Genomic DNA, 25,076 nt, shown 5'->3' on the forward strand with positions numbered 1-25,076 from the left:
ATCACATTGGTGTATGCCAACTATAAGGCTCATCTCAGGGAATCACTATGAGATAATATCGGGTCAGTCTCTGAAGATATTACTTCACCATGGATGGTGACTGAAGACTTTAATTCAATTATGGATCCCGATGAGAGGAAGGGGTAAAATTCATAATATATCTAAAAGCCTTCCTTTCATCAACTGTATGGTAGACAATGGTTTGTTGGACCTTGGATATTCTAGTAATCCTTTCACTTTGTGTAATGGTTGGGCCCCTAGCAGGAGGATATGGGCAAGGCTGGACAGAGCACTAGTAAACTAAGAATGGTTACATAGATATCCAAATACTTCAGTCTCTCATTTGGTCAGAACTGCTTCTGATCATTCTCCCTTGCTTATCGCTACAGCTAATCCTCAATTGGAGCCTAAGAAATATTTTCGATTCTTAGATTTCCGGACTGATCAAGAAGGCTTCCTACCAGTGGTTGAACAAGCTTGACAGATTCAGGTAGAAGGGGGTCCTATGTGGAAATTTCATCTCAAACATAAGAATGTCTGTAAGAATCTTTCTTCATGGTCTAGAAACTCTATTGAGAATATTTTTGACAAGACCAAGGAAATGCAAAATAGACTTGAAGAGCTTGAGGATCGATATTTGAATGATAATTCAGAAAGTAATTGGATGGAGTACAACAATGTGAATGCGCTCATCAGGCACATTAAGAATGAAAAATTCTTTTGGAGACAAAATATAGGATTGAAGTAGTATTCGGCGGGAGATAATAACACTAAATTCTTTCACTCTATTATCAACTCTAGAAGGAAGAAGTTACAGTTAACAAGAATTAAAAACAGGATGGCACCTGGATTGAGAATAAGGATGACATAGTAACGGAAGTTGTCGAATTTTTTGAACAACAGTTCACACAAGAGATCTTATTCAGAGATTTTTCTATGTTAAGCCGGCTTCCTAGAGTGATAGATGATGATGATAACCAGGCATTGGGGGCCATTCCTACCATAGATGAAGTGAAAAAAGTAGTATTTTCCATGAGCAACAATAGCTCACCTGGACCAGATGGTATATCTAGGAAATTGTTTCACCACTACTGGGATATTATTGCTGAGGATCTATACAATATTATACTAGATTTCTTTTCTAGAAGTGAGATACCAAGATCTTTTACACTTACATGTCTTGTTCTTATTCCAAAGATTGATAACCCACATCAATACACTGATTTTAGGTCTATCAGCTTAAGTAACTTCACTTCCAAAATCATATCCAAATTGCAGAATACCAGGTTATTCCCTTTAATGAACAAGATCATCTCCCCTAACCCAAACTAGTTTCATTAAAGGAAGATCCATATATGATAATGTCATGCTCATACAAGAGATTGTTCACAATCTAAAAAGGCCCAATACTAATGAAAATATAGTGCTTAAATTAGATATAGCCAAGACTTTTGATAGATTTATTTGGGATTATCTTTGCCAAACAATGAGACAGTTGGGATTCTGCGAATTTTGGATTGATATGATTGCCAGAGTGGTCTTTAACAATTGGTGTTCCATCAATATCAATGAAGTGAAACATGTGTTCTTCAAATCCTCAAGAGGTCTCAAACAAGGGGACCCACTATCTCCATCATTATTTGTCATTGGTTCTGAGATTTTATCCAATATGATGGGTCAATTGAAAAATGATAATTTCATCCCCTTCTCTGTGGACAATAAGAGCCCTTTGATCACTCATCTAACATATGCTGATGATACTATACTCTTTTTCTCTGGTTATCACCTTCTCTCCATTGCCATGATGATAAGGAAGTTAGAAAACTATGAACAAGTCTTAGGCCAAATGGTAAATAAAAGAAAATTTGCTTTCTTGGTATCTCCTTCTACCCCTATCTCTATCATAGAGGATATTAAAAGAATTACTGGTTTTTCCTACTCCCATTTTCCCTCTACCTATTTAGGGTGTCCTATTTATTTTGGTAGGAAGAGAATTTGTTATTTTGGAAATATGGTGGCCAAGATAGCAAATTGAACACAAGGGTGGAAGGGAAAACTTCTTTCTGTACTGTATTCATTATCATTGCATATCATATCTATTGGGCATCCATCAAAAACTACCTTTTTGTTTTGGTAACTAATTAATTGTTATTAATCACCAGTGTAAAGAATATAAAACTACATCATTGCTACAACTCAACAAGTTGTCTAAATTCAGAAACTAAGTAGACACTTTTCCATAGTTCTAAGGGTAGTAGGTACATCTCCTAGGGACCTGGGTTTCCATACTTGCCCTCAAAGTAGAGGATTTCGCATAGACACTAACATTTCCAGGACTGATTTCTATACTCCTAGAATGGGCAAAGTTGTAATATTCTTCTAATATCAGCTGTTGCTCCGAGGTTGCACATATAGGCAATATCCTTAGATATGACCTCCACTGTTCTGCTCCGCTTCTCAAAGATCTGCTGATTTCTTTCGAGCCAAATAGCGTGGATACATTCAGCATAGCACACTTTAAAGATGTGAGCTGCCTCTCCCCTTAGCATTCTTGATAGCCCACACTGAGTGTTTTTCCCAGTTTGTTGCTATATATGTTTGTCCTTTCAGCCATTGTAACACTCTGTTCCATAGGTTTCTTGCAAACATACATTCCACAAAAAGATGATCTCTCGTTTCTAAATGGTCCTGGCATATGACACATTCAGGTTTAATGCGTATACACCATCTGAGAAGCCTGTCATTGGTAAGTAGTCTTCCTTGGAAATGTAGCCACATGGTAAAAATAGCTTTAGGCCTGGCATCATTCCTGTACATAAAAATCTTTCAGGGAACTCTATTTTGAGTGCCAAGTAATTGCAGATACAGCTACCTTACCATACTACTCCATGCCTTCACAGTAATCTGATTCAACTGCACAGTCTCCCTTGCTTCAAAGATCTTCCTCAGCATCCAACTTGATTGTTTTGGTATGGCCATCTGATCTATTTGTTGTCCCTTTATATAAAACACGTGAACCCATTTAATCCACATTGTATCTTGCTTATGTGTAAGGTCCCAATAGTTTTTAGCCACTGCAGCTCTGTTCCACAAATGCAAGTTAGTGAGATTGACAACCCCCTCCCCCCTCTACATTTCTGTGTACACATCTTATCCCATGCTACTAAGGCCCTCTTAGTAATAAAGTTAGTACCCGACCAAATGTAGCTTCTATAATATTCCTCAATTGCCTTCATTATCTTAGCAGGAATGAGGAAGAATTGGGCCCAATATGCTTGGATGCCAAACATCACAGTCTTCACTAGTTGAATCCTCCGAGCATAAGATAGTTTTCTTGAAGTCCAATTAGATATTCTAGCAACCATCTTATCAATTAGTGGTTGCCACTGCATTAGGGATAGCTTCTTAGTAGAGAGGGGTATTCCCAAGTATTTAAAGGGAAGTTCCCCTTGGCCAAATCCCAGCTTGTGCAAAATTTGCTCTCTTTCTTTTTGGGTCATACCTCCAAAGTAAACTGAGCTTTTATCCATATTTTCCTAAAGACCAGAGGTAGTATAAAACTCAGAGAAATGTTGTTGGATAAGAGTAACCGATGGAAGATCACCTCTAGCAAAGAGAAGTAGATCATCAGCAAAACTTAGATGAGTGATTCCTAGTTTAGCACATATGGGGAGGTACTTAAACTCATTGTTCTCCTTTAAAGCATTTAGGTTTCTACTTAAGTACTCCATAGCTATGGCAAACAAAAAAAAGAGACATTGGGTCGCCTTGTCGAAGCCCCTTAGCAGAATCAAATGGAGCAGATGGTTCACCATTGATGATTATAGAATAATTCACAGTTTGAACACTTTAGAACCCATTTGGTGAACTTCTCAGGGAAGCCTAGACCCTCAATAACTTGCTTAAGATAAATCTACTCTACTGAGTCATAGGCTTTCTTCAAGTCTATCTTGAGCATACATCTCAGTGAGATATATTTTCTAGTATATGCTTTCACAAGTTCATGTGTAAGAATAACATTATCAGCAATTTTCCTACCTGGGATAAAACCATCCTGTGCATCACAAATGATAGAAGCAATAACTCTTTTGATTCTTGCAGCCAAGATCTTAGAGATTGTCTTATAGAGGACAGTACAACAAGTAATTGGTCTGAATTCTCTCACTGTATCGGGGCTAGCTGTCTTGGGGACAAGTGTAATGGTTGTGCAATTAATGGTTCTACATATTTTACCAGTAGAGAAGAACTTTTTCACTGTTGTGCATACATTATCCTTGATTATTGGCCAAACTTTCTTAAATAAGTAGCCATCAAAACCATCCACCCCCGGAGCTTTATCATCACCTATGGACCATAAACTCTCTGCTATTTCCTTCTCAGTAATATCTGTACACAATATCATCTATTGGCTATGTGTTAGCTTGGGGCCTTTTTGTAGAGTAATTTTATTAACTGCTAAAAGTGTGTGTGCAGCAGTACCCATCAAGCCTTTATAGAAATTAATTATTTCTTCCTTTATGTCCTTAGGATCAGTCAATTTGATGCCTATGGTAGAGTTGAGTTCTATGATTTATTTTCTATTTCTCCTTTCTTTCACAACTGCTAAAAAATATTTTATATTAGAATCCCCTAGTTGGATCTATTTAGGTATTGATTTCTGCTTCATAACACTCTCTTCAATAAGTGACCACCTTTCTAAATCCATTAGAGTGTCTCTTTCTTTCCCCATCAGGTGATCAAAGTAGTATATAGCTATCTTCTCTTGGATTTCTTGTAACTCAAATCTGTCTCTCTCAATTCTTTGAGTAATCCCTTTAAATTCTACAACATTGAGTCTTGAAGGCAGGTCTAAGGGCCTTCAATTTTAGCCAGATTTTCTACATCCTATTACAAGGAAAATGATTATGCTAAACACTCTTAACAATCTTCTCAAAATCCCCATGGTCCGCCCAAACATTAAAGATTCTAAAAGGCACTTTAGGGGCCCATTTAGATATCTTAATGTTGAGTAGCATAGGTGCATGATCAGAAAAATTGGGATTATCATATTCAATGCATATATGTCCCCAATTCAGCATCCAATTATTATTCCCAAATACCATGTCCAGTCTGCTACATATTATGTATCCTCCTTGTTATTTATTTGACCAGGTGTAGTATTGGCCTTTCAATGGTAGTTCAGTTAAATTCACATCCTTAATACACTTTGAGAAATCTCTAATTTTAGTTGAGGAAATGGGGTTGTCAAATAGTCTATCATTGTGATACAAATGGCATTAAAGTCCCCTCCTATTACCCAAGGCTTGGCACAATTACTTGCCATAGTAATGAGTGAGTTCCAAAGAGATTTCCTGTATTCCACAATATTGTACCCATAGACTATGGTCAAAACACATTCAAAACCATCCAATCTCCCCTTAACCATACAATGTGTGAATTGAGCCTCAATTTGTAAAACATCTACTGAAAAGATAGTATTGTCCCATAGTAGCCATATCCTACCATTCAATACATCATGATAATTGTGGTGAATCTCCCATCCAGGAACAACAGTAGTAGCAATTTTTCTAGCTTTAGACTCTTTAACTCTTGTTTCAAGCAAGGCAGCTAACTGAATATGATTTTGCTGCATATAGTAATTTAGCTCCCTTTGCTTGTATCTCTTATTGAGCCCCCTAACATTCCATACCAACCAAGTCATTGAGAAATAGAGTTCCCCCACTACTAGTGGGTGGTGGATTGGTTATCACATATTTCCTAATTCTTAGAGCCTTTAAACTCTTCTAAGCTGAAGTTGCATTTCGCTCTGAAAATTCCTTAGTGCACTCCAAAACAGGGCTTTTCATTGCGTAATAGCAACATTAGTAGTAGTTTGAGTAGCCTGCTGTTGTGAGTTCATTACTCATATGACCCCTGTACTGACTTGGCTAGTACTACTTGTCTACACATGTGTGAGAGATTGATTTAACTGGTTTGTGCGCTGCTCTGTCCCTTGATCATCTTTAGTATGCTTTTTGGGGCTTTGGGAATGAGTCCCTAGATCAGTGGTTAGATGAACAATCTCCTCTAACTGGGGATTGTCACCATCCATGTGTAATTCGGTAGTGTCATTTAGCTTGGTATGCTGGCCAACCTCTTTTGCTCTCCAAATTTGCGCAAATCTGTTAGGTTCAGGCTCTTGCTGCTGATTGGGATGTTGAGCTCTTCTAGCTTTTCTTCTTCTTCTAGGAGGTTCAAACTGCTGCTCTTCAGTTTCCTGTTGTGGCAAACAGATATGACCAATCTTTTGGCATTTTTCACAAAACTCAGGCTTCCAATCATAAATAACAGCTTGTTGGAAACATTTTCCATACGGATCAGTTACACATATCTCATCAGGTAGAGTTCTAGTAACATTATCTTGGATCAACATTCTTGCATATGATATTATGGATTGTTTAGTTGTATATTTATCTGCATTTAAGGCGATATCAATTTCACTAGCAATTCTTCTCAAAGAATTGTAGCTCCAACAGCTCATAGGGAGTTTAGGAAAACTCACCCATAGCGGGATTTCAGTAAGGAACTCATCATTTAGGTCAAATTCAGGTGTCTAAGGTTTTAGGATCAATGATCTGTTGTTGATGGAATAGGGCCCATCATAGAGGATTTCATTCATATACTCCTTATATTGGAACTTGACCACATATTAACCTTCTTCATAGAGGAAAATAGTAGGTTCAGCCACCTTGTTCCATATTTTCTTAACATACTTCTTTATAAAATTGTAGCCTGGGCAATTTCCAACTACATACACAATTAATGCACTGCTCTATTTTTTAATTTCTTTCTCAAATTCTTCTTTTTCTAATTGCAAAACTATTTCACCATTGACTATAGTAGGAGGAATATAAGAGAGATTCATACCATTTTCAGCACTCCGATTACTAAAAAATAGGTTAACCTATACCCTTCTTCATATTGAAAAATCTCTTGCTAATTTTTTCTAGGGGTCTTCAGAGAGCAAGAGAACTTATCACTGGCTTTCTTGGAAGAATTTATATTATCTTAAAGTGGAGGGAGGGATAGGATTTAGGACATTTCATGACGTGTGCATCTCATTTGCTGTCAAAGCTTGGAGAATTTCAGAACTCATAAATCTCTTCTCACTCTCTTTTTGGAAGCCAAGTACTGCAAAAAATCTCATCCAGTTTTCAAAAAGAAGAACTATTCTCATTCTCACTCTTGGAGAAGATTAATAGATATCAGAAAGGAATACGAAAAATATATATTGTGGAAAGTGGGTAGCGACAACATTCCTTTCTGGTGGGACAATTGGACATACAAAGGTGCACTGGCCAAAGTAACTAATCAAGGCAACAAGTCTAAGAAGATTAAAGTGTCCGATTTCATATCACACAATCAATAGAATCTGGAAAAGCTCAATGATGTTTTCCCATCTAATCTGGTATCTCATATCCAGTCCATCAAGATCGCCAATGAAGTGAAGGAGCAACCTATTTGGCTTGCAAATAATAATGGTTCCTTTTCCAGTAAATCAGCCTGGAAGACCTTTAGAAAATCAAAAGGATCATCACTCACACTCTCAAAGATTTGGCATAGTAAAAACCTTTCAATGTGTCATTCCATATTTTTAGGTTACTGAATGGTAAATTAGCCACATATGATGTTTTGGTTAAATTTGGTGTGCATGGTCCTTGAAAATGCTATTGCTGTCCTAATGGCAGTTTTGAATCAATTAATCATTTTTTTTGTGAAAGTATGATTGATGGGAAGGTTTGAAAATATTTTCAAGATGCATGTGGATTGAATATAGAATCTACAGGAGGCATAAGAGGTAAAATCATTAGATGGTGGCTTGTTAATCCTCAAAATAAAGTTCAGGAGATGATACTGTAGTGTCTTCCATCTATTATTTGCTGAAAAATTTGGAAGTTCATATGTACTTTTAAATATGAGGGAATTAGTAGCACAACGGGCAGAATCATTAAAAAAATAACCTTTTTGATGCAGATGTTGCTTTCTACGCAATTTCCCTCTCTATCTTTTAACTCGACTTTTCCCAAAATTATTCAAATGGTTGATGGGATTAAACCCAAGCTAAGCATTACTCCAGCAAAGTGGAAGAAACCTGGTAGTACCGGGGGTGGTGAAATATTACGAGATCATCTTGGTCATACGATCATGACATTCACTATATATCTTGGTTCTTGTTCAAATAATTCAGCTGAGGTACATGCAATTAAAAGTGGGATGAGATGGTGCTTAGATCATGGCTTCAACGGATTAACAATTGAATCAGACTCATTATTTGTTCTTCAAATGATAAATGAAGAAATCTCTACATCATGGTAAATCAGGGAGGAGATCAAAGAGATTGAATCAATGAACTTAGAGGAACAATTTCAATTCATTCATACCTTTAGAGAAGGCAATATTCCAACAGATCTTCTAGCCAACTTAGCAGAAAAGGACAAAAAGAACCAGTTCTTCACTAGGGATATAAACTTGTCAAGGCAGATTACATCTTCAATGAAGAATGATGAGTTAGGAAGACCAAACTTTAAAATTAAGGTGAGGAAGAATACCTTCATCTTTGATCCTGGTTGAAAGCTTAAGTTGGTGCTAAGTTTCATACTTAGCTTTCTTTTTGTCACCTTAAATGTTAAAGGAGCAATCCTCCTCTTTACTTAAGCTTCTCTAGGAATAAGTTAAATTGTAAAGATAGATTTTGTTCATCCTATTGATGAGTTCAGGTCTATGTCCCCCTCTATGTACCTTTTTGACTTATTCTCAATATTATCTCCTACGAGGAATCTTTGAAAAAAAAAGGCCTACCTAATAACAAGTTTCTGATAATTGTGGAAATAACTCATTTCATCAATTTGGTGCTCCCTTATACATCATCATATGTGGCTCAAGCTTTTACAGAGAACATTTATATTACTCCCTCAGATTTTATTTTATGTATTTTAGTTTAACTGGGCACGGAGTTTAAGAAAAGTAAGTAAGACTTTTTGATAGGCCATATTTATATCCCGATTATATTTTGATGATCTAACAAACTTACTGTCAAGAACCAGATAAGGAACCTGTTACACATTCTCAAGAACTTAAGATCAAATGGTTCCAGCTTGGTATATGGTTCAACTCTTCAGAGTCAAAGGAATAATAGAGGGAACAGATAGATATCGTTTCCCAAGGAAACTGTACAAGTCAACTGCCCCAGTTGTAAAGTTGCTGCCTGCACATGCTACAATACAGAAACAGTACATCAGTCAACTTTATGGGGAATGCCCTTTACCTAACTTGCTTACATCATTCAAGTGATGTCACAAATGAGTTATTTACATCAAGCAAAGGCAAAACAAAATACTTGCACATTCAAGAATCCAAGAAGCATTCTCTCAAGTGTGTGTCAATCTTGCAAGTGATTCTCAAGGGCATCATGAACAAAGAACAACATAACGAAGAACCAGCTTCTTGTATTGAGTCATCACATGTCCTTAATTGTATTGCACCTTTGTTAAAGAACTTCAATTGTAATTCCTACTTAGCTTGTTTAGAAGCATTGCGTAGGAAACCTTTTGTAAATCATAAACCCTTGTATTTGTGTCTTGGCTAGAGTTAGTCGAGTTGTAATATCTTTGTAATAGAGTTATTATAAAGTGGCTTGTAATAGAGTGTTATAAGTCAGTGAGGGATTAAGATGTTAATTCCTAGGTTGTATAGGTTGTAATCTGAAAGTTGCTCAGTAGTGAAGTTGAAATCCTACAAGGGTAGGTCATGGTTTTTAATCCCGTTGAGCTGGGAATTTTCGACGTAAAATTCCTCTTGTCATTTCTTACTGCAGTGTGCGTGGTTTCTGTAGAAACTTATATCCGTGGGAACTTATAGAGAACCTGGTTCTCTATATATTTTGGTGGACCCTTAAATTCTATCAATTGGTATTAGAGCGGATTCTTTCTATCAAGCTAACACCTAGAAATGATCCTCATTGCTGCTCCACTAAACTTTGAAGAAGGTCAGTCCACCTACATGCCACCAAGGTTCAATGGCCAGTATTATGGATGGTGGAAGATAAGGATGCACGATTTTATCATGGCTGGAGATTCCGAGCTCTGGGACGTCATCTGTCATGGACCCTTCGTTCCCACAAAAACCAGTGGTGTCCCTGCTATAACTATTTCCAAAATAAGAAAAGAATTTAATGATGCCGACCGGAAAGCCATAGAGAAGATTTTTCGTGCAAAGAAAATCCTTCTCTATGGTATCGGTCCTTACGAATACAATAGGATATTGGCATGTCAGTCAGCCAAGGAAATCTGGGAAGCTCTCCAGATAACTCATGAAGGAACAACACAGGTCACGCAATCCAAGATCGACATGCTCACAACAGAATATGAGCTCTTTAGAATAAAGGACGACGAGTCCATTCAGGACATGCACACTCGCTTCACCTCTATCATCTATGAGCTTCACTCACTGGGAGAAATCATTCCCAGGAACAAACTTGTCAGGAAAATACTTAGTGTATTACCTGGTTCTTGGGAAAGCAAGGTAAACGCCATCACAGAGGCAAAAGATTTGCAGAAGCTGACCATTGATGAACTCATTGGTAATCTGAAAACTTATGAAATGAAGAAGAAGAAGGACAATGAGAGAAGAGAGTCTTGAAGGGAGAAGAACCTAGTCCTCAAGATAGACAAAAATGACTCAAGTGGTGAGGATGCCGACATGGCTTACCTGACAAATAGATTTCAGAAAATGGTTCACAGAAATGGAGGTATTCCAAAGAAGGGCAGCTCTAGCAAGCCAAGAGGCTATGACTTATGTCATAAGTATGTGAAGTCAGGGCACTTCATCAAAGATTGTCCTCTCCTCAAGAAAGATCATTACAAACACAACTCAGACAAAGCAGCTAAGAGGAACCAGGTTTCTGACAAATGATTCAAAAGAAAAGATGCTGCCGACAACGTTGAAAAACAAGCTCTTGCTGCATGAGGAGACTCCTCAAGTGAATCTGGCGAAGATGATGACAAAGGTGATAGCTCCATGATGGCAGTAGAAAGTGAAGCAACTAAATATGACTTTATCTTTGCCCTGATGGCACAATCTGATGATGATGAAGATGACGATGAAGATGAGGTAAACTTTCTGGATGTTCAAAGAAAATTGAAATCCTATTCTCAAAAGAAGCTTATATATTTAGCTAATGTTTTAATTGATTCTTATCACACTCTCATTATTGATAAAAATGCGCTAACCACGGAACTAGGAGAAATAGAACACGAGAGAGATGATCTAGTGGTGGTTGCGGTTGATTAAAGAGAGACCATTGAGAGTTTAAAAAGGAAAAAGATACTTTGACTGAGAGAATTGCAAACATAGAGCATGGGAGCGATGACCTATTAGTAGTAGACGTGGACCTAAAGGAAACAATTGAGGAACTAAAAAGGGAAGGTAGGCATGAGATTACCCAAAAGGGAAAAGGAAGTTGCAAGTGAGGCACACCTTAGGCTTGAAGATGAGCTAAAATCAGTGAAATATAGTCTATGTGCCGAACTTGAGAGAAACAGACAACTTCAGGAAGATCTAGGTAGAGTTAAGAATGATCTAGAAAAATCACTCAAGTGGACCTAGTCCTCTGATGCTATCACTACTTTGTATAAAAACAATGGGGGAAACAGGCAAGGGATAAGGTTCCAAAGGGAAAAGACTCCTTACAACCCTCATAGCAAGTATGTTACTGTACCAGATAATTGGCTTTGCACTCACTGTGGTAACACTAGGCACTTTAAGGAAACCTGTAAGGCCAAGTTTCAGTCTTAACGAAAAAATAAATTTTTTGCCAAAAAGGTAACTACTGTTAGAGAACCTGGTCCCTCATATAAAAGAACCATGATGCCTGCTTGGACAAAAAAGGTCCCGATTCATCCCTTTCCTTATTACAAGGGACCCAAACTTGTTTGGATTCCTAAGTCTAACCCTTGATTTCCTTGTGCAGGGAGAAGTGAAAGGGAGCAACCAATAATGGTACATGGATAGTGGTTGCTCGAAGCACATGACTGGAAGCAAAAATGATTTCCTTTCACTCAAAGCCCTGCAAGGAGGGAGTGTATCCTTTGGAAACTGCAAAAAGGGATACATTCTGGGAGTTGGAAGGATTGGAAGTCTCTTTCTAACTTAATTGAAAATGTGTACTGCGTGAATGGGTTGAAGTACAACTTTTTGAGTGTTTCCGAAATTTGTGACAAGGGAAACAAGGTGGAATTTGTGTCAAAGATATGCACAGTCACAAATATTGTGACTGGTGAAGTGGTGCTAGTGGCGAAAAGATACAAAAACATCTATGTTGCTAATTTTGAGTCCCTGCAGAGTGGTGATCTCAACTGTCTAAGTGATATTGATTGATAATGGCATTGCAAAGAATTTCTGGGCAGAAGCAGTCAACAATGCGTGCTACTTGGTAAACAAGTGCATGATCAGGTCCCTCCTGAACAAAACCCCGTATGAACTGTTGAACGGAAGGAAGCCCAAGCTAACACATTTGAGGACATTTGGCTGCAAATGTTTTGTTCTCAAAAATATCAAGGAAGCATTGAAGGATGCTGACTGAAATACTGCTATGCAAGATGAACCTCATCAATTTGAGAGAAACATCATGTGGAACCTGGTTTCTCGACCTGCTGACAGAACCGTCATAGGAACTAGGTGGGTATTTCCAAACAAACTTGATGAGTTTGGGAACACAACAAGGAACAAGGCCTTATACGGTCTAAAGCAATCTCCTCGTGCATGAAACGAGGAAGGAACCTACTTATTGTGCAAGTTTATGTTGACGACACCATCTTTGGTGCAACAAATGATTCTCTATGTGAAGAGTTTGCAATGCTTATGGTAAGTGAGTTTAAAATGAGCATGATGGGGGAATTGAATTTCTTCTTGGGTTTACAAATGAAGCAATCTCAAAAGGGGACTTTGATAAGTCACCAGAAGTACATCAAGGAGCTGCTGAAGAGATTTGACATGGAAGCATAAAAAATCACTGACACTCCCATTGCCACAGCCACACGTCTAGACATGGATGGACCTGGTTCCCCTGTAAATCAGACCATGTATAGAGGGATTATAGGGTCACTCTTGTATCTCACTGCAAGCAGACATTGTGTTTGGCGTGGATTTTTGTGCAAGATTTTAATCTAATCCAAAGGAATCTCATCTGAAGGCTTCCAAGAGAATATTGAGATATCTCAAAGGAACGCAGGACCTGGTTCTCTACTATCCCTCAGGCGACAACTTTAATCTTGTTGGGTATGTTGATGTTGATTATGTAGGATATCTGGTGGACAGGAAAAGCACGTCTGGAATGGCATATTTCCCGGGTTCCTGTCTAATCTCATGGGGTACAAGGAAGCAAAACTCTGTGGAACTCTCAACTACAGAAGTGGAATATGTAGCAGCTGCTTCTTGCTATGCTCAATTGTTGTGGATCAAATTGCAGTTGGAAGACTTTGGAGTGTTCTCTGACTGTGTGCCCCTCATGTGTGACAATACAAGTGCACACAATATGGCCAAAAATCCAGTCCAATATAAGAGAACCAAGCGCATTGATGTGCGCCACCACTTCCTCAGAGACAATGCTAAAAAGAGGCTCATTTGCATGAAATTCTGCAGCACAGAAGATCAGATTGCATACATATTTACCAAGGCTTTGAGCAGAGAATATTTTGAAAGAAATTGCCCGACACTAGGGTTGATAAAACCCAATTGAAAACCTGGTCCCTCGATGATTGGCTATGAAAGAAATGTTCAGGTAAAATTAGTTAAAAAGTGTTTTCTGGCAACGTCTAACTTATCTCTATACCGTTACAGGTAGGCACGTATAATGATTACATAGAAAGTAGGCAGTGGATGCAGTACACGCTGGTAAAAAGGGCAAAGCTTACAGATGCAAGATTAGTCAGGGAACCTGGTTCTCCTGACACAGGTTAGCAGCTTCTCTATTCTCTCATGCACAATTTTGATCAGTTAAAACAAGTGCCACATCATCAGTGTGTTAGTTTCTTTTCCTTTCGCCTTTTGAACCCAAACGTCTCACCCGTTAATAATCTACCCGACTCCCAAAACTGTCGCCCTTTATTAACCAATCCCTTATCCATCTTAAATACATCCATCACTATCACAACTCTTCACATCAAACTTCAAACTCTCCCTTCTTCTTCCTCTCTTCAAACTACCCATTCTTTTTCTTCAATTCATCACTTCTCACCATGGCTGAAAATCATGAAAACTCGGGTGTTCCAAGTAACACCTCAACTGAGTCCTCACCAGTTAAAACACTAATGTTGGACTCCTCGCTCCTCACTACTACTAGCCAAAACCCTAGGACAGAGTCACGCCCACTATCAGTTTCCTCTCCTACCCAATCGAGTTCTGGTTCTCATAGGAGTAGCAAAATCTCGACTCCTAAAAGGTTTGTGTCTACGAGTTCTCCTCCTACCTCGTCGGAAAATTAGGGTGAAAAGGGTATAGTTAACGAAGAAGAAAATTAGGAAATCTCCAGTCTTCCTTTGGATGAAGACTCAAATGCAGACCAAACTGCTGGTTCTGAGAATGCTTCAGTTCCTAATCTTGACCCACAAGTACAACTCCTTCTTCTTCTGTGTTTTCCATGGAGTTACAAGAGAAAGAAGTAATAGAAAACATGTTATCTATAGCTAATGAAGGGTTTATTATCGAAGGAAGTGTGGATGGGTCTGAGGCTCAGGGAGAAGAGTCTAAGACTGTGGTAGAGGGTAGAGAGCTTGTGCCTGTTGAACAATCAACACATGGCAATACTACTGGGGTACCAAATGTGGGACCTGATCCCTTCTCAGAGGATCTAACTCAGGGGTCCTCTTAAGAGCCCCAGGTCAGTATTGATCCTGCTCCCTTTCCTCATTTCGATGCTGAGCTTTTGTCTGCGGTTGTGCCTGAGATGAGATCTGATTCTGAAGAAGTAGTTGAGGAAAGTGAAGAGGATTCTGATGATATGCTAATTGCTAGATTAACTAGGCATAGACCAATGGTTGCTCAAGAGTCTACTCCTAAGCGACCTACTACAAGGTTGCAAATGAAGGAGGCTCTTGAGTCTGCGCTTAAGAACAGCCAAGCTAAGTCAAGGAGAAGAAAATTAGTGAAAGATGGGAAAGTTGTGCGCGAGAAGACGGTGCCAGTTGTGAATGCGGATGATGAAGTAGAAGAGGAACCTGGTTCCTTGACTAGAAAGCGCTCACAGAAGCATGGCCTCCCCAAGCCAAAAAAGGGATCTTCTATGTCTGCTGAAAGTCTGAGCAAATCTGATGATGCTGTCGCTAGTGAAAATGTGGTGAAAAAATCTGGTGATAAGTTGGTAGAAGAGTTTGCTGCCATGGTGATGGAATAGAGTTATTACAAGTCTGATGAAAAAGGAAAGAATGTTCGCAAGTCTGCTAAGAGAAAAGCTGATACTGATGAGGAACAACATTCCTCAAAGAAGGCCAAAGTTAGTGATCCAAGGAGTGCTAGGAAAGAGAAGTTGAGGAATCAAAAGGTGCTATGGGCCGCACGTTTGCCCCTGACATTTTGGAGGAAGCTGGTTTGAGACAACTGGTTGAAATTTGTGAGTTTCAATAGTGGACACATTTGTTCACAAGTGATGCTCCAAAGGTGTATGAGGAGGAAGTTCAAAGTTTCCATGTCGACCTCTTCAAAGTTGAGGATGATCGCATCTGCGTGCTGGTAAATGGAGTTGACATGGTAATGGACTATGCTTTGTTGGGATCTATTCTGGGTGTGCCTGCTGAAGAGCTGTCTAGTGTTCAGGGATCTTGTTCTCAAAATTTCAGAAATGCCATCCTGAATGACATAGCAGTTCAGCAAGGGGAACGGGTACAAAAGAAGGCCCTCCTTCTAGTGTAGTACCAACTGCTATTTGAGATGGTGAACAAGGTCTTGCTCCCTCGTGCTGAGAGAAGATCTATCACTTCTCGTGCAGACCTGTCCCTCATGGAAGCACTGGACAACTTCACTACCATCAATCTGCCTGGGATCATAATAGAGCACATGCAGGGAGTGGCAGATTTTAAAGATGGTAATCATGGGTTGCCTTATGGGTTCCTTCTCACCAAGGTCTTTGAGTACTTCAAGGTTCCTCTGGGACAAGCCAAAGTGGGCACTAAGGAACAAACTTTCTCTATGTCTACTCTAGAAGAATGTGAGTGCATTGATAGGGTTGGAGGAGTTGGAAACACTTCTACCATTTCTCAGTTGATCTACGCTCAGAATAGTGCTACTGCTGAGATAAGGCAGTTGAAAGCAAGGAATGCTATTCTTAAAGGTCAGTTGAGTCAGCTTCAGGAGGCACCTGGTTCTAGTATCTCTCAAAATGAAGAGGTTTCCCATCTGACTAAGGAGAATGTTGAGCTCAAGAAACAGGTGGAGGACCTGAAAGAGAAATTGCTTAATGAGCAAATGTCGGCGAATGCTCGAATGGATCTCGTCCTCCAAACCCTTGCCTCTGCCTCTAAGCCCTCTCCTTCCAGTACTCCCTAAATAGTGTCCCCTCAGTGTCAAGTCTTAAGTATTGGTTTCCTATGATTAGTTTTTTTATGTTTGTGGTATTTGTTTTTGTTGTTTTGAATTGTGGATGGTTGTCAGTAACATTGACTTTGCTCCCTATTTTCAAATCCAAATTGTTTAATGGAAGCTTTTCCCTTTTTGCTGTATATGCCTTGTCTTTATGCTCTGTTTTTAGTCATGTTGTGTGCACACAAGTGGCATGAGTTAACTCAAGCTAGACTTCTTTTTGCTATACGCCTGTTACTAATCTTTTTATGATGCCAAAAGGGGGAAAATAATTCAGGGGGAACATAAGGGAAACAGATTCAAGGGGAATAGGATGGGAAACAAATTCAGGGGGAATTCAAGAAATGCTGGTTCTTAGGGGGAACTTGAATTATAAGTTTGTCATCATCAAAAAGGAGGAAATTGATAGGCCATATGTATATCCCTATTATGTTTTGATGATCTAACAAACTTACTGTCAAGAACTAGATAAGGAACCTGTTATACATTCTCAACACCTTAAGATCAAAAGGTTCCAACTTGGGATATGGTTCAACTCTTCAGAGTCAAAGGAACAACAGAGGGAATAGATAACTACCATTTTCCGAGAAAACTACACAAGTCAACTGCTCCAGCTGTAAAGTTGCTGCCTGCACACGCTACAGTACAGAAACAGTGCAACAGTCAACTTTATGGGGAATGCCCTTTACCTAACTAGCTTACATCATTCATGTGATGTCATAAATAAGTTATTTACATCAAGAATAAAAGGTAAAACAAAACACTTGCACATTCAAGAATCCAAGAAGCATTCTCTCAAGTCTGTGCCAATCTTGCAAGTGATTCTCAAGGGTATCAAGAACAAAGAACAACATAACGAAGGACCAGCTTCTTGTATTGAGTTATCACATGTCCTTAGTTGTGTTGCACCTCTGTTAAAGCACTTCAATTGCAATTCCTACTTATCTTGTTTAGAAGCATTGCGTAGGAAACACTTTGTAAATCATAAACCCTTGTGTTTGTGTCTTGGCTAGAGTTAGTCGAGTTATAAAGTCTTTGTAATAGAGTTATTACAAAGTGGCTTGTAATAGAGTGTTACAAGATGGTGAGGGATTAAGAGGTTAATTCCTAGGTGACATAGGTTGTAATCTGAAAGTTGCTCAGTAGTGAAATTGACATCCTACAAGGGTAGGTCGTAATTTTTAATCCCGTTGAGCTGGGAATTTTCCACGTAAAATTCCTCTTGTCATTTACTTAATGTACTTTGCGTGGTTTCTGTGGGAACTTATATCTGTGGGAACTTATAGAGAACCTGGTTCTCTGGACCCTTAAATTCTATCACTTTTAAATCTTGTGATCTTAGACTAAAGATATGTGTAATGTACCAAAATACTTTTAAATCTTGTGATCTTAAATATATCATGTGAAATGTTGAAGTTAAAGAATTATTAAATATAAAAAAAAGGTATTTTTTTTAACAGACTAAAAAAGAAAGTAAAACATATAAATAAAAACAAAGAGAATACCTGATTTGTCCCAAGCCATATTTAGCGACAGAGATAAAAGCTAAGGTAGAAGTTGATAAAAGCTTAGAGGCCAGAGAAGGCACTATCAGACTTCTTAAACATGTTGGTTCAGTCAAGTATGATGCTCAGGTAGATGGTGTTTGTAAGGCTACAGCCATACAAGAAGATGTCCTTTAAAGGCCATTAATATTCACAGACGGAACTAAAGTTATAGCTATGGGTTCGGTAGAACTTAATAGCTTTAATCAAAATTCTGTATTTATATTAAAATAAGTATAAATAATTTATTCAGAATCTAATAAGATGTATCTTATCTAGAATAAGACCTCATAAACTCATCAAAATTCTGAATCCGCCTCTTTTCATATCACGTATATACGTCATAATGAGTGTGTTGGTTCAGAACTGCTATCCCACTTTCCTTTTTCTATTATGATAACTAAAGAGGAGATCTAAGAAAAAGAAATAAATAGATAGTTCGTTGTGTATTAGTTTAATACGTACTAATATTTTTTCGGCAAAGGGTCAAATATACCCCTTTACTTTCGAAAATGGTCTAAGAATACCCCTCGTTATACTATTGGGTGATCTATACCCCTGCAGTCATACTTTGGGTTCAAATATACCCCTCATTTAAACGGAGGGACACGTGTCATCATCTTGTTGGTCAATTCTAAATATCTCTTAATTAATTAAAAAGACTCATTACCCATACCCGAAAAATAATAATTTTTTTTTAGTTTTTACAAAAGAACTGCTTTAAAAAAACTGAAAAATATTTCCTAAAACAATATTTTTGTAAAAACTGAAAAAACAAAAGCTGAAAATTAATTTTTCAAAGCATTTTTTTTTTTGTAAAAACTGGAAAAAACTGATTTTTTAAACTAAAAACAGAAAAAAAATAAAAATATTTTCTAAAATAATATTTTTGTAAAAACTGAAAAAAAAACTAAAAAGCAATTTTCTATAGTAATGTTTTTGTAAAAACTGAAAAAACAAATATATTTTTTTTTAGTTTTTAGTTAAAAATATTTCAGTTTTTTCTAGTTTTTAATTGCTTTAGAAAATTATTTTTCAGTTTTTATTTTCAGTTTCAACAAAATATTGTTTTAGAAAATAGTTTTCAGGTTTTTTAAAGCAGTTTTTTTCTGTAAAAACTGGAAAAAAAATATTTTCGTTTTTTTCAGTTTTTAGTAAAATTGTTTTAGTTTTTTCCAGTTTTTACAAAAAAAATATATTTTTCGGGTATGGGTAATGAGTCTTTTTAATTAATTAGGAGATATTTAAAATTGACCAACAGGACGATGACACATGTCTTTCCATTTAAATGAGGGGTATATTTGAACCCAAAGTATGACTGCAAGGGTATAGATAATCCAATAATATAACGAGGGGTATTTTTATACCATTTTCAAAAATAGAAAGATATATTTGGCCCTTTGCCCTTTTTTCCTTCTATTTCCTTTCCTCTTGTACGTGCAGGCCTCATCTTTTGCTCATACTATCACTCTGGACTCATTAGTTTAATCCTCAAATAAACAATTAACCAATTGAAACCAATGCATATTTGCCTATTTGCTTTTATTTCTTTCATTAAAACACAAGAATATTTGAATCATACTTAGCCACCGGTTATGACATGACAGCAGATACAACTACCCCTAGTTATTGGCTTAATTGGAGATTCTAAATCTGTGCAATATGGATATTAGCAGCAATGTTGGTTTCAGCACTCATAATATGGAAGTATGAACAACAACAACAACAATAACAACCCAGTAAAATTTTATTAATGGGGTCTGGGGAGGGTAGTGTGTACGCAAACCTTACCCCTACCCCGAAGGAGTAGAGAGGCTGTTTCCGAAAGACCCTCGGCTAAAAAAAAAGACAAAAGAACAAAAATGAGACAATATTAGTATCACAACAACAATCATAGGAAAAATAGGAACACCATGAAATCCAGAAGAAAGATGCAAAGCAAAGGGAGACAATATTAGTATCACCACAACAATCATAAGAAAAATAAGAACACCATGAAATCTAGAAGAAAGATGTAAAGCAAAAGCGATAGCTAGTAAATAGGACCTGCACTGAAAAACGAAATAGTAAGACACAACATTGCCACTAGCTATCTTAGACAAAAACCCTACATGGCTAGTCCCACAATAGTACAAAGTAAGGCACGACTCAACTATTTCCTAACCTATAGCCCTAATACTCGACCTCCACATCTTCCTATCAAGTGTCATGTCCTCGGAAATCTGGAGCCTCGCCATATCCTGCATGATCACCTCTCCCCAATATTTCTTATGCCGCCCTCTACCTCTTCTCGTGCCCTCCACAACTAGCCGCTCACACCTACCGGAGCATCTGGGCTTCTCCTCTGAACATGTCCGAACCATCTAAGCCTCGCTTCCCGCATCTTGTCATCAATGGGAGCCACGTGCACCTCCTCCCGAATATCATCATTCCTAATCTTATCTATCATAGTGTGCCCGCACATCCACCGCAACATCCTCATTTCTGCTACTTTCATCTTCAGGATAAGTGAGTTTTTAACGGGCTAACACTCAGCCCCATACATCATGGCTGGTCTAACCACCACTTTATAGAACTTACCTTTGAATATCAGTGGCGCTCTCTTGTCACACAGGACTCCAGATGCTAACCTCCACTTCATCCATCCTACCTTAATACGGTGGGTGATATCCTCGTCGATCTCCCCTCCCCCCTGGATAACCGAACTAAGGTACTTGAAGCTGCCTCTACTCGGGATGACCTGCGAATCAAGCCTCACATCCACGCCCACTTCTCCTGGCTCAGCACTGAACTTACACTCCAGGTATTACGTCTTCGTTCTGCTCAACTTGAAACCCTTAGACTCAAGAGCCTGTCTCCAAACCTCCAGTCTCTCGATAACACCGGCTCACGACTCATCAATCAAAACTATGTCATCAGCGAATAGCATGCACCATGGCACATCCCCTTGAATATGGTGTGTTAACGCGTCCATCACCAGGGCGAATAAGAACGGACTGAGCGCAGAACCTTGGTGTAACCCCATTACAATCGAAAAATGCTCAGAGTCGCCTCCTACTGTCCTAACCCGAGTCTTAGCCCCATCATACATATCCTTAATCGCCATAATATAGGGAACCGACACACCTTTTACCTACAGGCATCTCCAGATAACTTCTCTAGGAACCTTGTCATACGCTTTCTCTAGGTCAATAAACATCATGTGCAGATCCTTCTTCCTCTCTCTGTACAGTTCCACCAACCTTCTAACAAGGTGTATAGCTTCTGTAGTCGAACGACCCGGCATGAACGCGAACAGATTGTCGGATACAGACACTATCATCCTCACCCTCGCTTCAACCACCCTCTCCCACACTTTCATGGTATGACTCAGTAATTTGATACCCCTATAATTGTTATAACTCTGGATATCACCTTTGTTCTTATACAATGGAACCACCGTACTCCACCACCACTCATCCGGAAGTATGAAGGTTTCTCAAAATGTAGAAGCCAACAAATAGAGAATCATGAGCTAATTAATAAAGCAGGTTTTCTGTATAAAGATGAAGTTTGGAAAGCATGTTACAAACAAATTCATCTTGTTTGGCTGCTTGTTTACAGATTAATCGCTTTCGCTTTGCTTCTCTCTCTTCTTATTACAGATGTTGTTACCCATGGTTTACGCATACTTAATTTCTATACTCAGTAAGGAATATAATGCCTTTCTTCTTTTTCTCCATCTTTGATCTTTGCCTTTATTCTGTTATTTGAATTTATATTTGTCACCACTAAAGTAACTAAACTTTATTCATTATAACAGTAAAGTAATGAAATTTGCCAACTACAAAGATGGAACCTACTATCAAAGTGATTTTAATATTCATTGTAGGGAAAACTTTATTAACTTTTACTGTCATATTAGGTAAAGCTTAGTTACTTGAATGTAACAAATATAATTTTGTAACTTTACTATTTAATAGTGAGTAACGTTCAATTGTTTTAATGTTATAAAATATAGTTGTATCACTTTACTGTTGTAATAGGTAAGTTTAGTGACCATGCCTTCTAGCTGTACCACACATTCTTACAGAAAACAGCAACAATTTCTTGACCAAAGCTTATGCATGTTTGTCTTCATTTTCTTGAAGTGCTATATTGTTAAGCATTTCCCTTTAACAAACAGCATCAGAATACTCTTCAAAATCTAAAAATGATATGTCAAAGCTATTTCGTTGATTTGATTGACATATGGTCAGTCTTTATCTTATTCTTCTTCTTTTTTTCTTTGAACAGGTGGACATTCACCTTGGTTACAATCTACTTTGGGGTATGTAACTTATCCAAAACCATTGTTACAATTAATTTCTGGATATGATATTGGAATATCTATAGATGTTGCCCGAGTTTGGTGTTACCGTGTATATATGTTTCACACAAGAGAGGGAAAAAAAAATACGAAGGAATTAAATGTGGTGCAGAATATGTTGAAATGTGTGACAATCTCATTTAAATTGTTTAAGATGTTAAACAAAAGACACTTTTATTTTCTTAATTACGTCTTCAACAGAATACTTATTAGTTCTCCCTCACTAAACAGCTCGAAAAATTTATGTCACCTCACATAGTCACAGTACCTCTCATCTCTGGTCTCTGCCTCTTTCCTATTACTTTGAGATTAATGTTAGTATTTCTTATACAAGTTGGTGATGCTCTGAGCTATATTTCATAGTTAGGATCTTCACTCTCCATCTATGGATGTCTCGAATCTCGCAAGGAAGGTAACAGTGAGAATTCTGATGTTGTTGATGCTGAAAAAGGCTCTTATACTACTGATTCAACTCCTGAAAACGCGAGCGTAATTATTTTATACAATGGCTTGAATTCCCATGTTACAGAAGCTGCAGGTCTTTGGGGATATGTCTTTCAAATAATATTCCAGGCATGTTCTCTCTACATCTATTTACCTTATTATATTTCTTTTTCCTAAATTAAGTAGATCGAATATGGTGGGATATTCCAGGCATGCTGCATTTTACGGTTACTTGGCTAATTTTTGCCCTCCCCTATATAATTTGTAGATATGTGCAGGTGCTGTTGTGATTACAGATTGTTTCTTTTGGCTCCTTATCTACCCATCCCACATTTACGAAAGTTACTGGGTACATTTTGGGTTTAATCTTCCTTAAGCTCCATAATATTTTGCTTGATATATCTCTTTGAACATCCGGCAAATGATGTCGCAGTTGTTCGTCATTGATAAATTCACTAATTTCACCTTTGACTATGAAATGCAAATGCCCTCGACTGTCACTGTTAATCTTTAAGATCAGTGAGCAAGTCAGGAATTAAGCTAAGGGTATTTAAGATTTAATGTATGTGTACAAAACAGTAATAATTGACCTATTTAATCAGTATAATTTTCTAGCGAAGGCAGTTCTACTGACTACCCTTGAGCCTATGTGGCTCCGCCTCTGCATCTATAATTCGTGCTCGGCACATAGTTCATACATACCTGATAGTGTTCCTGTTACTGCAGCTGGCTGTTTGTATGCATTCTTTGAATACTATTTGCCTTTTGGGTGATACCTTTCTAAATTGTCTAGTAAGTTTGAATTTCCTCTACTGTCTAAGCTCTATATATAATCGAGCCGTGGTTAATATTCAGTCTTGCTTCCTTCCCAGCGATTCCCTTTCTTTCGCATAGCATATTTCGTGCTTTGGACGTGCATCTTTGTCAGTTTCCAGTGGATTATCCATATTTATGTCTCGACGAGGTATTTGTTTCCTCTTTTGATCATTGAACTGATTATCATCTAGCTAGGCTTATGCTGTTTTACTAAAACTGTTAATTAAACTTTTGTTGCAACAGGTGGCCTTATCCCTTTCTAGATTTGTCATCTCAATATGGTCCCTTTGGGTATGGTGTCTTATTCTTCTAATATTTTTCTTACAATTGTGTATCTCCTGTAAACGCCTTTTAATCATGCAATAAGTTTCGGACAACGATCATAGGCGGAGCCAAGATTTGAATCGTATGAGTTCAGGATTCTAGTTTTTTAAGCCAATGGGTTATAAATTAATAATTTGTGCATATATAATGAATTTCTTAAGACAATCTGAGGTTTGCACCAAATCTATTGAATTCGGCTGAACCAATAGTCAAAGGCCGGCTCCGCCCCCGACTACGATTTCATTTTTTGGTTGATATTAAAAAGATGAGCAATTAGTTGATACACTTATTGTGCTCTTCATGTTTGGCCTCAAATTTGAAATTGCAGGTATTTTGCAGTTGGTATTCTCCATCTCCCTTGCTACGGGATCTTTGTCGTACTAATTAGGACAAAGAAGTATTGGTTATCTTGATTACTTCAAAAGCCCAAATAGTGTTTTTATTTCTGGTCGAAGAAACGGAGACTAGAGCTTTTACTTTATGTAAATGCACCTTGAAATCATTCGTTTAGAACAGCTTCGGGCAGGAGAAAACTCGTATTAAGCACTGCCCCAACATCACCTTGGTATGTAGCATTATTTTTAGTGCAAGACATTAGATTGTTTTTTCAAGTGATTTGATTTACTTGTCCACAACTTATTCCGGATTAAAGTGTAGTTGATAATTGATTGTTGATTTGATTGATAATGGAAATTAAACCGTGATTTAATATGATGGTTTACAATATACAAATTACAAAACGATATATTCTTGTTTTAGGTTTGTGGTTTATGCCTTTTCATCTACATTTTACTACTTTCGGGTACTTTTGATAGTAGCTGAGACCGCCTAATTCTGTAAGGTAGTTTTCATTGAATTTAACCTAAATTAGTATCTTTGTTGCGATAAAGTTGTTTCTATGTGATCTATAGGTCAAAGGTTCGAACCATGAAAGCAGCCACTAATGCTTGCATTAGGGTAGGCTATCTACATCACACCCTTTAGAGTGCGTC

The 25,076-nt window shown here is 37.8% G+C and overlaps 1 protein-coding gene across 1 annotated transcript; it reads left to right on the forward strand.

Moving 5' to 3' along the window:
- Positions 1 to 9,987: 9,987 nt before the first annotated feature.
- On the forward strand, positions 9,988 to 10,677 carry LOC138897069 (uncharacterized). The gene has a single exon (XM_070183023.1). It carries the CDS (start codon positions 9,988 to 9,990, stop codon positions 10,675 to 10,677), a length of 690 nt encoding a protein of 229 aa, XP_070039124.1.
- Positions 10,678 to 25,076: the final 14,399 nt, after the last annotated feature.

This window comes from Nicotiana tomentosiformis, chromosome 8, assembly GCF_000390325.3.
Source record: "Nicotiana tomentosiformis chromosome 8, ASM39032v3, whole genome shotgun sequence".
NCBI lineage: Eukaryota > Viridiplantae > Streptophyta > Magnoliopsida > Solanales > Solanaceae > Nicotiana > Nicotiana tomentosiformis.